This window comes from Pleurodeles waltl, chromosome 10 (genome assembly GCF_031143425.1).
Source record: "Pleurodeles waltl isolate 20211129_DDA chromosome 10, aPleWal1.hap1.20221129, whole genome shotgun sequence".
In the NCBI taxonomy this organism is placed as follows: domain Eukaryota; kingdom Metazoa; phylum Chordata; class Amphibia; order Caudata; family Salamandridae; genus Pleurodeles; species Pleurodeles waltl.
In genome coordinates, this window is record NC_090449.1 from 203,973,225 (window position 1) to 203,988,818 (window position 15,594).

The 15,594-nt window shown below is 43.0% G+C and overlaps 1 protein-coding gene across 2 annotated transcripts in view; it reads left to right on the forward strand.

The window, feature by feature from the left end:
* GSPT1 (G1 to S phase transition 1) overlaps window positions 1-15,594 on the forward strand; it is a 560,974-nt gene that overhangs the window by 30,396 nt on the left and 514,984 nt on the right. For both annotated transcript variants that reach the window (XM_069210181.1, XM_069210182.1), the window contains exon 2: window positions 15,151-15,195. In XM_069210181.1, coding sequence (XP_069066282.1) covers window positions 15,151-15,195 — 45 coding nt within the window. The remainder of the gene's footprint in view (window positions 1-15,150; window positions 15,196-15,594) is intronic.

Sequence of the window (15,594 nt, forward strand, 5' to 3'; positions counted from 1 at the left end):
GGATTACCCCGAGTACAACTTTAAATTCAGAAGATGGTTTGTGCTTCGGCTGAACAGTGCTTGTTTCTGATGGATACAACTACCTGTGGATTCCTCACCTAATGAATACTCCCATGGCGCCAGCATTCGACGGAAATCTTCTTACTAGTCTCTGCACGTCGACGAGGACGTCACTCTAGCCCACGCGACGCCGTCTGACGTCATACAGGCAATAAGAGGTCCTCGACGACGTGCGGACGTCAGTTCCCTTTTTTCCGTGCATTCGAAACGGTTATCTTCGAGGGAGCAACTGTTACTTTTGCGGTTACAGTGTATATCTTGCTGCGTAGTCTTTCGCTGTGGTAATAATGTCGCAGAGAAAGTCTGGATTTAAGCCTTGTCGTGAGTGTGGAGGCAAGATGTCGGTGACGGATCCTCATTCCGATTGCCTTTGGTGTTTGAGCTCCGACCACGACGTCTCGACTTGTGATTCATGCCAGCACATGAATCCAAAGGCCCTCAAGGAACGTGAGGCGAAGCTGTTTATGGCAAAATCAAAGGAGAAACATCACAAGAAGTCTTCTTCCCCAAGACATCGGCGTCATCGAGACTCCCGGCGCCGTAGAGAATCTCGGCGTCATTCAAAGGAGACTCGTTCCAGGTCTTCGGATCGGCGCCGAAGGACATGGGAGATCAGTCCCACGGTTACGCCGCATCCTTCGACGCCGTTGCCCTCTCCGGCGTCTCCAACTTCACCTGGACAGGCGTCGGTGATTGAGGTATTGGAGCCTCAAGTGTTTTCTCCGGCGCAGACGCCGAGGCCGGCGTCGGGGTCGCCTCCGAGACAGGCACCTCAGTATCCGGCTTTTCCCACCCCTGGAGCCGATAGTTCCGCATTCTTGAATGCGATGTATGCCATCTTCCAACAGATGGCTCCAGGGGGTGCTCCGGCTGGGCCTTTGGCCTTTTCTTTGGGTGATCCTGCGCCTCTTCGGCCGGCACCCTTTATGCCCTTTCTCCCATTTGGGAACGTGGGCTCGGCGCCAGTGTCGGCGCCGGTGGCCGCTCCGGTGGCTTCAGAAGGATTGGCCCCGGGGATTTCCATCCCGTCGACGTCGGGATTTCGGCCTGTGACTCCGGTGGGTCCATCTGCTTCAGCTGCTCTTTCGTCGGCGCCGAAGTTACCTGTGGCGCCGGTCGCGGCGTCGGTGGCTTCTGAAGATCGGCGCCGATCTTCGACTTCGGCGGAGGCATTGTCGACTCCGCGTATTGAGCAACGACTTCATTCAAGGAGACGTGCTCTCCGTGTATTAGAAGAGCAGGAGTACCAACAAGCCCTAGAGGAAGGAGAGCTAGAGGACTCGGGTGATGGGCTGCGTGGACTGGAGTCGGCCAGTGGGCTGGACACTTCCCCTGAGTGGGACCTTTCGTCCCCGGGGGAATATACTGAGGAGGCTGCTTCCTTTCATGCAGTGGTACGGAAGGCAGCTAGTTTTTTGGACCTGCCTTTGCCGGTGGTGGAGGCAAAACAAAACCTTTTAACAGAGGTGCTACATCCGGCCTCAGCCGTGGCGGAGCCTCTGTTGCCATTTAATGACGCTCTGCTGGATCCGGTGTTAGAGGTGTGGAAGAGGCCGGCATCTTCCCCAGCAGTTCACAGAGCCGTGGCCAGGAGGTATCGGGCGGCTCCAACTGACCCTGGTTTCCTATCTAGGCACCCTACGCCGGAGAGCTTGGTGGTGCAGGCCTCCTGTTCGTCCAAGTCAGCGCCTGGTTCTTTTCCGACGGTACCTGGGGACAGAGATTCAAAGAAGCTAGAGGCGCAGTCGAAGAAGATTTTTTCGTCCTGCAGTTTGGCGTTAAAAGCCACCAATGCAACCTGTATCCTGGGGAGGTATATTCATGCTCTGATGGATGACATTTCCTCTTCGTTTACAGAGCTTCCCCAGGGTCTTTTGGATCTTGTCTCAAATGCCCAGGCTGCTGCGACCCAAATTATCCAGACGGGACTGGATACCACCGACTCGGTAGCCAGGGCAATGGGCACAACTGTGGTGGCAAGGAGACAGGCCTGGCTCCGTAACTCGGGCTTTTCTGCAGATGTACAGTCCACATTGTTGGATCTCCCGTTTGATGGGGACAAACTGTTTGGAGCTAAGGCTGATTCGGCCTTGGAACGCTTTAAGGAAAGCAGGGCCACGGCTAAGTCGTTAGGGCTCCAAGCTCCTTCTTCCACGGCCTCTTCCAGATTCTTCAGGAGGTTTCGTGGATTTGGGCGTGGCTCTTCCTCCTCTTCCTTTCGGGGGAGATATCAGCAACCTGCTTCTTCCCATCCCTATAGATCTTTCAGGGGGAGAGGTAGGGTCCGCACCAGAGGAGCCTCTCAGCAGCACTCTGCCTCTTCCTCATCCTCTGGCGGGGTGCAGCAGGGGAAGCAGCCTTAGGCTTCCACCATTTCCCACTCACTCCTCTCCTGTAGGGGGAAGATTACAGCATTTTCTCACCAAATGGAAGACTGTTACATCGGACACTTGGGTTCTCAGTGTTGTGGGAAAAGGCTACACCCTTCCCTTTCGGGAGTTCCCGCCCCTCATCCCGCCCCGCCCTTCTTATTGTTCAGAAGAACACCTCCTGTTGCTAGAACAGGAGGTGCAAGTCCTCCTTTCAAAGGGCGCGGTGGAGTTGGTCCCGGAGCAGGAAAGGGGTCGAGGATGTTACTCAAGGTATTTCCTGATTCCCAAGAAGGATGGTCGTTTGAGACCAATTCTGGACCTGAGGATCTTGAATTGGTTCCTCAAGCAGGAAAAGTTCAAGATGCTGACCCTAGCACAGGTGCTTTTGGCGTTGAACAAGGAAGACTGGATGGTGTCTGTCGACTTGCAGGATGCTTACTTTCATATCCCGATACTCAAGTCACACAGGAAGTATCTCCGGTTTGTGGTGGGATCGCAACACTATCAGTTTGCGGTCCTTCCGTTTGGTCTTACTTCAGCACCTCGAGTCTTCACAAAGGTGATGTCGGTGGTTGCGGCAGAACTCAGAAGGAAGGGGATAGCAGTATTCCCTTACTTGGACGACTGGTTGATCAAAGCCAAGTCCCCGGAGCTTGTGTCGCATCATCTGCAGTCAACAACCCAGTTGTTGTTCGACCTGGGTTTTTCGGTGAACGAGCCCAAATCTCACCTAGAGCCCTCTCAGCGCCTCCTGTTCATAGGGGCAGTACTGGATACAACATTGGGTCGGGCCTTTCCTCCGCCTCAGCGGATTCAAGATATTCAGGATTTGGTTCCAATGTTTCAAAATGGAGCGGTAGTTCCAGTCCTCAAGGTCCTTCGTCTGCTCGGTCTTTTTGCCTCCTGCATTCTGTTGGTCACGCATGCTCGCTGGCACATGAGGGCTCTTCAGTGGTGCCTCCGAAGGCAGTGGTCTCAACACAAAGGGGATCTAGAGGGTACTGTCAAGATCTCCAGAGATGCTGCTGTGGATTTGAAGTGGTGGATTGCAAGCAACAATCTTTCACAAGGAAAGCCGTTCCAGCAGTCGCCACCAGTGGCCACAGTCATAACGGATGCTTCCACTCTAGGGTGGGGAGCTCATCTGGGGGATCTGGAGATCAAAGGTCTTTGGTCTCCAGAGGAACAGATTTTTCACATCAATCTGTTAGAGTTACGGGCTGTACGTCTGGCTCTCAAGGCCTTCCTCCCTTCCCTTCGTGGTCAGTCGGTACAGGTCCTAACGGACAATACTACCACGATGTGGTACATAAACAAGCAGGGAGGAGTGGGGTCGTACCTTCTCTGCAGAGAAGCTCTTCGACTATGGTCCTGGGCAAAGGACCATCGGATTTGCTTGATAGCAAACCATCTGGCCGGAGTTTTGAACGTGCGTGAGGACAGTCTCAGTCGCCACTTCTCGGCAGACCACGAGTGGCGTCTCCATCCAGATCAAGTCCGTTTAATCTTCCAGAGGTGGGGGTTTCCTCGGGTAGATCTGTTCGCCACTCGAGAGAACGCGCATTGTCCGTTGTTCTGCAGCCTTCAGTATCCGATGCAGGGAGCGTTGGGGGACGCGTTTCAAATAACCTGGTGCGGCCAGTTGCTTTACGCGTTTCCTCCCATACCCTTGATTCCTCGAGTATTGAGGAAGATTCGCCAGGACCGGGCTCTAGTCATCCTAATAGCTCCGGATTGGCCAAGGAGGGTATGGTATTCCGACCTTCTCCAACTCTCAATGTGCCCGCCGCTCCGTCTCCCTTTCAGGGCAGACCTCCTCTCGCAGGGGCAGGTTCTACACCCCAACCTCCAGAGTCTGCACCTACATGCCTGGAGATTGAACGGGGCAACCTGAGTTCCTTCTCTCTCCCGCCTGAGGTAGTGGATGTTATATTAGCGGCCAGGCGACACTCCACTAAATCTATCTACGCTAATAGATGGTCTAAATTTGTTGCGTGGTGTGGAGAGAGGCAGATTGATCCTTTGCATGCTCATCCATCGGACGTTTTGTCTTTTGCTCTGTCTCTAGCGCAGAAAGGTTGTGCAGTGGCTACCATTAAGGGTTATTTATCGGCCTTGTCAGCCTTCATATGTCTTCCAGACCAACCATCTTTATTTAAATCCCCTATTGTTATCAGATTCTTGAAAGGTCTTCTAAATAAATATCCTCCAAAACCATTCGTTATGCCGCAATGGGATTTGTCCTTGGTCCTGACTTTCCTTATGGGGTCCCCTTTTGAACCTATGCATTCTTGCCCCTTAAGGTATTTGGTTTTAAAAACAGTCTTCCTGATAGCTATAACATCAGCAAGGAGAGTGAGTGAGTGAGTTGCAGGCCTTATCAGTAAAGCCCCCTTATACAACTTTTTATGGGGATAAGGTGGTGTTGAGGACCAATGCTGCTTTCCTCCCGAAGGTTGTTTCACCCTTCCATTTGGCTCAGGCAATTACTTTGTCCACGTTCTATCCTCCGCCTCATCCTTCCAAAGAGGAAGAAAGACTGCACCGTCTGGACCCAAAGAGAGCGTTGAGCTTCTTTATTGATAGAACAAAGGATTTCAGGCTGGAGGATCAGCTGTTTATTGGATACGTGGGCAAGAGGAGAGGAAAGGCAGTCCACAAGAGAACACTATCCAGGTGGGTTGTTCTTTGCATTAAAATCTGTTACTCTTTGGCAAAGAAGGATCCTCCTGAGGGCATTAGAGCTCATTCCACCAGAGCTAAGTCGGCCACTTCGGCCTTGGCCAGGGGTGTTCCTGTGGTTGACATCTGCAAGGCCGCAACTTGGTCGTCCCTTCACACTTTTGCAAAACATTACTGTTTGGATTCTGAGGTTAGAAGGGACGGCCATTTTGCACGGTCAGTGCTGCAGGATTTCTTGGTTTGACTATTTAGGCACCCACCGTCGGGCGTGGTACTGCTTTGGGACTCTATTCATTAGGTGAGGAATCCACAGGTAGTTGTATCCATCAGAAGAACGAGTTACTTACCTTCGGTAACGACTTTTCTGGTGGATACATTAGCTACCTGTGGATTCCTCACGGTCCCATCCGCCTCCCCGTTGCCTTTCTGGTCTTACCAAGTAATCCTTGAGTACGCTCCTCTTGGTCTTTGAGGGTGCAATAGATGTGTATATAATATATTTATATATATGTATATATCTTTGTGTATATACTTGATGTGTGTATATATTTTAAGAGAGAGTTATATATATATATATATATATATATATATATATATGATTTACAGTTATTCATGCAATGTTGTGTATTTTTACAATATAATGGGATGTTGCCTTGCTCTTTCATTGCATTGCCTGGTTGTTCTCATGCACGTAAAAAATGATTGGTACTGACGTCCGCACATTGTCGAGGACCTCTTATTGCCTGTATGACGTCAGACGGCATCGCGTGGGCTAGAGTGACGTCCTCGTCGACGTGCAGAGACTAGTAAGAAGATTTCCGTCAAATGCTGGCGCCATGGGAGTATTCATTAGGTGAGGAATCCACAGGTAGCTAATGTATCCACCAGAAAAGTCGTTACCGAAGGTAAGTAACTCGTTCATTGCACTTTATTCCTTGTGGTCATAGGTTTTCCCACAAGGCGTGACTAAAGTGGTTACGCTGAAAAACCTTTCATCACAGCTATAGGTCTGATCTATTTATTAAGAACATTTTTATAACCAAGGTGGTAAGCCAGATTTATTTATTGTCAAAAGCTTGTGTTGCAGCTAATAGCAGTGATGTGAAATTTTTATCGACAACACCAAGGACGTATTGTTTGGGGTCAAAGGCAACAAGTTTTTGTGTTTGTCCTTGGGACAAGTAGTTCAAACCCCCTGCAGCACAAACCCTTTGGCTGCCAGTTTAGAGACTGGAACTATCTGCAGTTTAAGTAATATGTGTCCTAATGTTAATGCTGTTTGAACTTGTATTTATTTATACTTCATTAATGAAAATCCTTTTATTTATAGTTCATTAATGAAAATCCTTCATTATTAGAAAGAGCGCTGTAAATAAATGTTTTAAGTTCGCACTGTACTACTGACAGTGGTTCCAGTTAAAAAATTAAATAAGTGTGTACGTTTGAAAAAGTTTAATATGAGGCTAAGTATAATGCTCCCAGAATGTTCTGTGATGATTCTTTGTTTTCAAAATAAAATATTCAGGAAAAAAAATGCAAGTGGGGGGAAAAAAAACTTTTTGCTGCTATGACATTTTAGGTGCTAATTCTTTGAAGCGTCATTTAGTAAAATGTGGTGATGACCACTAGTATTTTCAAAAAATATTCCTAATCGAAAATCACTGTGACCATTTTCAACAAGATTATGGGAAGCATAAAAATAAAAAGCACTGGCAAAGCCAACCGATCTAACACTTTTTGTCAGTCTTTTGTTTTTTGTCAATTCATGTCTTGTTTTAACATGGCTTTTGTGACACTTGATTGTTGAGAGCTTGCCCGGCTCTCGTCATTGTAACAAACACTGGCAAAAAGAAACAAATTTTGTCTTCCAAAGCACACTTTGCCACCAGTAGTGTAACAAAGGCCCTGCAGCCCCACCTCCATGGAACCCACTCAGCACAGCACCTTCCCGGAATGAGGGGGAGGGGGGCTCAAGTTTATTTGCAGGGGGCATCCAGTTTTATTATGCCACTGATTACCACAGTAATTCCTGCCACTGAACAAAACTACTTTTCTCCTAGAGGAAGAGCGAAATGGGATCACTCGCAGTAAAGCCAGACTATAGAGAGAAATAGAAGCGTAATAAAAACAAAATGTCTTTAAGGTCGGACGTAATCTTGTTTCTCGGGGCAGTGTTGGGATGGGAATCCTCTGTCACAGCAGGACAGGGTGGTGCGCCAGGATCTGCACTACCTGCATAACCTTACTCAGAGTCAGCAGAGGCAGTTGATTGCCCCCCTCCCTGCCTCCCTCCCCAATTAAGGTAGTCTTGGCAGCGAGGTGTCCCTCGACAAAATCAGTGTATGGCAGTCGTTGGGACACACATTAGGGTTTGGTGCGGCACCTGCTGAATAGACCCAGTGCAGGCCAAATTTTCTGATGTTTTGCTATTTGTTTTGTTTCTAGCTTAGGCGAGCCAGAAACCAAACACAGGGAATTCCTAAAGATGTTAAAGGCCTTTTTCTGAAACGTTAAACCGAAGGTATTCCTCTATCAGGTTGGACTGGCTTGTGTCTCTTACTGTTTGCTATTGAGCACATCACACACATTCTCCTCTTGGACACAAGCTTATTTTCTACCAAAAGTGGTAACAACTTTTCGTGTCTGACAGTTCTCAATCCACCATTCTTGGTCTGCCTCATTCTTGAAAGATTAAGAAAGACTCCCATTGTTTGGACCCCAAGGCCCTTAAAAAAAAAAAAAAAAAAAAAAAAGAAAAAAATACATCATTTTGGTTTTATTGTTATTATTGCTAATTCCATCTGTGCCACGTCTTTAGGGAGCTTGCTAAAAGACTATCCTTTCAGCCATTCTTTGTAGTGAGTATAAATGGATATAACCTAGAAATAGAGGTTCATTTACAGCTGCTGCACTTTTTTGCCAGTCATCTGAGCTTTAACGTCTTCAGAATTTATTTAGGTCATTCTGCCACACTGATTTAATGCTGGGGGGAAAGGTAATCAGTTGTTGGTCACGCTTCCTAATTCTGAACTGTAACTCTGAATGAAAATGAATGTCACGAAAGGAACTGTTAGGTCTAGACGGTCAGCCATGGCTTCTGTTGCTGCTAGTACATAACATCACTGTTTACTATTAATATTAACTTGAACTTGATTTTCTGAGGCTGCTGTCACATTTGTCCCTGTTGCCCTTTCTAATGTAAAAGCCTGACTTAATTTGTATTTTATCTAATCTTATATTTATAATGCTGCACAAAACCACTATGTATTTTAGTGTTCAAGCTGAGCGAGTTTGTTGTGGAAGACCATTGTTGGCTTTCCCTGTCAGTTCTTAGTTTGAGCAGTTTCTTAAACAAGAATGACTCGGGACTGTTATTGTGAGTTGTAGGTGGTGGTCTGTGTAATCCTGTTGGCAACCTTAGTCCTAAGGATGAGCGCTTGTAAGGTTTCTTTTCTTCCTGGCACAGAGTTGTCTGGGTATTTTAAGGAACGTTTGTGGTTCCGTAAGTTGCTTTTTGGGACATTTGGGGGGGGGGGGCAGGAGAGGTCTTATGAGGTCCTATTTAGAAGGCATAGAAAAAGAAGGTGATGAATGAGACTAAGTGGAATCTCAGTGTGATTGATTACATTGTTCTGGAAGGGCTACTTTTTGAGATTTAAATGAAATTTGAATAGATGGTTAAAGCTTAAATAATTTTTCCTCTTGTCCTTCCCCCGAACAATGTTTTTGATGCAATCCATGTAACAACAGCCTTAAATTGTTTGAAAAATCAGCAGTCTATATATAACGTCTTGGCAACTATTGGATTAGTCAGCCTTATTTAAATAACCTTTTCAATGCCTGCTATAATTTACAAAAGGCTAGCTATCGATCTTCGGTACATTTAGTGTGTAGTACATTTGTTAATGATTGTATCTAAATATACCATGATAAAAATTCTAAAGGAAAGAACAAGGGACAAATTAGCAAAACATTGTGCCAATTTATAATGTTTATCTAAAAAAGTATATGCTCTAAAAATAACATATAGGCTAAAACAGTTAATTGCATTATGAAAGAAAATGGCAATTTTACCAAATTAAGATTCCTTTCTTGATAAATCTTTTGTTTTCTGTACATATACCAGCTGCTTTAAAAAATAATTGAGGCGACGTTCAGTACAATATGTTACAGAGGTGTACATAAGCCTCAGATCAGGCAGTTACACGGATTCAAGCTAAATTTTATGAGCTCGGTTCGGTCCTCCTGATTTTGTAGTTCACTACTTTTTTGCTGGAAGCTCTGTTTGGTTGTTGCTCAGTTAGTTTGCCAGTAATCATCGTTTCCATCAATCTTTGTTCTTGTGGATAAAGTTCATCCAACTATGAGTATCCTGTACTGATCAGAGGCAGGGTGTAATAAGGAATTGATCATTCTGCATTGATTGGGTTTTGAATGTGCTTAGTTAGTAATGAATGTCTAGTTGTTTAGCTCGCCAATTAACATCCCCTGGCGAAAGAGAACCAGGGCACATTTCAGATTTACACCAGTTTTTAATTTTTTTTTTTTTTATCATACTGATCCTTTGTTATTTTGCCTATTAAAAAATAGGTAGACTGCACTATACTTTGCTTATTGTCCCAATAACAGCTGTGTGTCTTTTTTCAGCCAGGAATGCATTTTTGTCTTCTTTGGGCCCCCACTTTAGCATTACTGGAACCCAGAGACCCCCACTGAATCATTATTGGAATCTGGGGACCACCACTTATTACTAGAAGCTGGGGACCACGGCCTAAACATTGATTTGAGCAGCAAAATAATAATTAAAAAAAAAAAATACAGAAACAAACATTAATTAAAACATACATAAATGATAAGTTAATTTGCAAACAAACATAAAAAATACACAATTTTAATAGGAAGGTTGGGCTTTTCTACATTCAGTTGAAGCCATGCATCGCCCATACTGTACTGTTTGATGCACCTGCACTGCTCCCAAGATTCAATCCGAGGATACTAATTTAATTTTTAGTCTCCAGTTTCAAATTCCATGTCCCTTAACAAATGTTTTAAGCATTTTCAGTTGTCTATTCAGCCACTGTATTTATATACACTTAATCTATTGTTAATATACAATTTTCTAAGCAGTCACAGACCCCTGAGGATGCTTGATTGTGTACCTGTCCATACAGAAATATTGGTTATGAACCGATGCTGCTTTAGTCGTTATCATTAAGCAAAACCAATTGAAGTAGCCTATAGAACAGGCTTTTAACCCCTTGGCTGCAATGCCTCCCTCCCCCCCAAAAAACCTTTATTTGGGGTAGTTCGCACTTACGCTCCCATAATGTTTTGTCCACATGATGTATTCACACCAAATTTGAGTAATTTATTCCAACATTCTTGTGATTCTAACCAAGGTTTGTGGATTTCCTCCTGGAGGAGACTGAGAAATTATCCAAAATAAAGCTAAATGTTGGGTTATTTTGGGGGAAAATGGGGGGAAAAGTTCTGCAGAAGAAAACCTCTTGTCAATCCCCCCCCCCCCCCAAAATGGCATCAATGAAGGGTTTGTGCTGCTAAAATCACCATATTACCAGCTTGCAGGAACAGATAGACTTGAGTCAGAAAAATGATGATTTTTTTTTTTTTAACAGTTTTAGCATTTTCCAGTGGTGGGGTGTGTGTGTGTGTGTGTGTGTTGTGTTGTTTTTGTTTTTGTTTTTTGTGTGTGCGTGTGCTTTCAGCCTTCTTCCAGTTAGTGGTAGAAATGGGTGTAAAACGAATGGTGGATCCCAAAAAGCTATACATTTCTGAAAAGGACACAAAATTCTGAATTGAGCAAGGTGTTGTTTGTGTAGATGCTTCAGGGTTTTCCTTTAGTAAATAACAGTTGAAATGAAAATATTTTGAAATTGAGTTGGAAAAAAACTGCAATTTATGTCTACATTTTTGTCTAGAACTTTTTCGAACTATGGTAGATTTTTGAAAGCCATATACCGTTGCGTCCGCTGGACCCTTCTGGTTGTGGGGATATATAAAGCTTGTAGGTTCACAAAGAACCATCGGTACCCATAGCCAATACCTGAGCTGCACCTTGCAATGGTTTTTTTCTTGTGTAACAGGTATAGAGCAATTCATTTGGTAAAATAGTAAGCTTGAAAAATGGTTATCAAGGAAACCTATGCATTTCCGAAATGGGCACAAGATATGGAGTTAAGAAGCAGATGTTGTTTACACATCTCAATTTGTGGGTACCTATACTAGCATGTGAATTAGAGCAGATTTCTCAAAATTACTTTTTTTTGCACACTGCCTTACATTTAGAAGGCGCAAATGCAGAAACAAACAATTTGGCAATAACACTTGTTCTACTATTCTGTGTTCCTTTAATTCTCCTGATGAAAATGGTACCTCATTTGTATGTGTGAATAAGCCTAGTGCTCGTGATGGGAAACTGCCCAAAAACAATGTAGGCATATCGCATTTTTCCATTGAAAACTGACTTTTTTTTTTTTTTTTTTGCAATGGTCCTATCTGTGGATTTTTGGGCCATAGCTCAGCTGGCACCTAGGGAAAGCTAGCAAACCTGTACACCTAGACACACAGCAGAGTCCAGGAAGGTGTGGCTTGTGCAGATCCTCCAACGTTTTCTTACCCACAATCCTTCGCAAAAACTCAAATTTAGCTAAATTAAAAAAAATTCCTCACATTTCTGTGTGATCACTGCGCCACCACAAATTTACTACCACCCAGCGATTTTCCCCCCTCGGTGTCCCATTAGAAATGATGCCTCACTTCTGTGTGTAGGCCAAGTGCTTGCGACAGGGAAGGGCCAAAACCTTGTAGGAATTGAAGCGTCACCAAAGCGTGTTTTAACCAGTGTTCTCTTTTTTTTATTTTATACTTTTTAGGCTGACTGCTTTGAGATTCTCCCCTTTCCTGTGATACCTATCCTGTCTACTTAGGTGCCTGTGGGGCTGAGAGCACAGTGGCAGTGAAATGAGCAGTTCAGCTCATAACACTTTCATTTTCACAGAAGTAACCATACATTTTTTGATACTGTATTTGTTAGCTGACCAATATCATTTATTGCTTGCATTTCAGGACTGCTCAAGTTCCCCTCTTTTTGCCGATCTAACAACCCTAAAACTATTCTGTTCCTTGCAAAAGAATCACCATTGCTTTTCCAGACAGGGAACAGTTGGTGTTTTGTTAGTAAAAAAAAAAAAAAACTGGGTAGAGAAGACTTCAGATGACATGGCTCTGTAGATCAAGTAATTTTTCTCCCATTTTTTAATTTTTTTTTAAGGTATCATCTGGCCTCATCTCAGTTGTCCTGCTTATCTCCCTTTTAGTTTTTCGATAGTCCGCTTATCAGAGTGGGACATGGAATCCTGTACTAGGTGCTCTGTGATTACCCCCATGTTGGGATAGAGGTAGGGGTGATGTGGAATTTGTAGTTAGTTGTATTTGCTCAACGTTTATAGCAGACTAATTCAGGATGGTTTCCAAGCCTTATTTTACTTTAGATGAGCACCAAAAACTCCTGTTTAAGGTCTGTTGCATAGGTTTTCTGTGGCAATTCCCAACTCTAAAGTCAGTGTTTTGCACAAACTAGACTTTAACTTTGATGTTAAAAAAAAACATTTCGAGCACTGTCCGGAAGACTTCAAGTTATGGAGGTGATTCTTGACAATAATGCTCATCAAGGCCTTTCTCCAAAATGACAGTAAATCACAATACAGTGTTCCCTTGAGAAATGTTCTTCACCAGACACATCAGTTCTTTAGATGTTGGTCAAGTTTTTTTTGTGAGTCTTTTTGGTTCTTTGGCATGAGGCCATTGTAGTGGTGCCTTCAATTAAGCTAATTTTAACACAAGATCACAGGCATGAAATAGTAATACCAGACCTGATTCTGACTATATAATGGTGTATTGGACACCCTCGCCTCAAAAAAGATTAGAAGGGTAACCTTGCCGTATACTTTTTATTGTTTGGGGAGTTTATTCACAGGACATTGCTGTTAATGGCATTTATGATTGATCCAGAATCACATCCTACATATAAACGAGTGGATCACCTGAGTAGAATAGTTGTATCATCCCACATAGCCATCGCCCACTTACCGTGTTCATTAACACTGCAAGTTAAGGGCCACACTTAATTGGATTTCCATCTATCCTGCTTTGATATCACCCTGAGATCTCCCATCCTCAAACCTATAGCAAAGGTACCTAAGCTATGGAGGTTTTGTGCTACAGAAATCAAATAATCTGACCATTTCCAACTGTTCTTAGGTAGCTTAAAACAATGTTTAGTGTCTAAGGAAGGGATTTCCTGGAAGAGTTTGACTAAAGATTGAAATGTTACTCAAAGGTAAAAGTCTTAAGATTGGCATCTCCTCAACTGCCGTACTAGATGAATAAGTTTATTCACCAGCAATTTAACATAATATGATGAAATTCACTTCTCCTTCGAAGGTGAGTGGTTTTTCAGCTCTGCCATCAGGGCCAATTGGCTCTTCCTCAGTGCTTGACCTCTATTACTAAAGTTTAAGTCGGATTGGCTTCTTGAAAAGATTAAAGCAGAATGTTAATGAATCAGTTCTGATTTAAAATTTACTGATGCTGCTGTCTCCAACTTGCAAACTATTTGGAACTAGATTAGTCTTCGTTTTGAAATATTTGAGAGTGGGCAACCGGTGTGGCACTAAAAATGTTCCATCTGTGATGGGTGTGAACAAGGTTTCTTACTAACAGCTCAGATATTTAAGTTCTTCACATTCATCCATCCATTTTTTTTTTTTTAATTTTTTTTTTATTTAAACCTTTTTAGTGTTATGATTTTCTGCTGAATCATACAGCAGCAGGATTTGAAGGTTGACTCCAAAGATAAGGCACAGAACCCCTCTCTAACCATAATGAGAAAAGCATCTGTGGAGTTCGAAAGGAAATTGTTTGGAAGAGGTTGCAGAGTTAATTACCTTCTATCACTATCCCCCTGCTATTCGAAATGTTAGCAAACCACAAAGTCCAGGAGTAGAATAATCACAAGGGGGTTGCTTGTTTATATAGCGCAACTACCTATAATATAACTGCTTAGGCCAGTGGCTATTTACTTCATGAAGGCAAGAACAGTCTGGTATTCTTCTTTTCCCTTTGATGTAATAACACTGTCTCCTAACTGTGCTTATTGCCAGTGAAAAGGACCTAGCCAAACCAGACCTACATACTGCTGTTGAATAGATAATAATTTTTGAGTATTCTCTGCAATCCACAAACAAACCTCATCTTGATTTTTTTTTTTCTTCATATTTGCATTTTTGAAATGCCCATTGCCAACTGAAGTACTTGAATGTTGCTAACCCAGGAATAGAAAATAATTTTCTACTCTTCCACGTGTGACTGATTTGCTGTTTGTAGGTTCATAGCTAGTGATTATCTGTTTTAATGAAGAGCTAGTAGGGCATGTTTTAATTTAATTGCAGAAAATTAAAGTAAAAGTTTGGCTAAAATAAGGACTACAGTTGGCTGTATATCAACAACCTACTTTTAGTTTAAATCAAATAAGTTTGCAACTACACATGCTTTTACAGTGATTGGTTTCATAGTATCCAAAGTAAATGTTTGAAAATAAGTGTACATGGTAACATTTTTAAAAGCAAGATAAGATTCAGTTTGGCTCTCATGTTGATTGGAAGGGAATGGTACCAGTTAACACATAAATCAACTACACCTCAGAACTACTTACCAGCTGTCTTGCGTCTATGAAAAAGCTTTACAATTATTCAGATCCATATAATCTAATGAATTATTTGTGAATCTGTGCATGTGCGAGTTGAATGATACACACGTTACTCTTCGGTGAGAGATTCCTTATGGAAACCAAATTGATATAAATGAGTAAGAGTTGGATTTAGACAGATGCAGGGTTTATTGTCAACATCTCATTTGCATCCTAAGGTAGCCGACGAATCTAATGTTTGTAGATTCAGTCCTATAGATAACTTTTTTTTTGTTTTGTTTTTTTTGTTTTTTTTGTTTTTTTTTACAGCTACACCTTGTGACCGGCCGCAAGAAGAACCTGTCTCTTGTGAAGGTAAAATGCTTATTTTTTTATTTTAAGACTATGCTATTTAGTGGGATACAGTCTTGTCATGTTCATAACTTGTCACAAGTGCCAAAGACAATCTGCGTGTTCTTCCGTGAACATTAAAAAATAATGTGTCAGCTCATGCTCCTGGAAATGATTTGTTTAATCCAACTTTATATGCTGAAATGGGATTCTGAGACATCCATAAATGGTAGAATAACTCCACACACGGATTGCTTAGCACTTGATAGCGGTATTTAAAAAATGTTATGGAAATAGCCACATAAGATTCCAAAGACAGGGATTGACTGGAATTTAATTTCAGGCACACCAGGCTTTTTTTTTTTTTTTTTAATAATATACTACACCTATTTTAACTGGGAGATGCGCCATAATCTGTGCAGT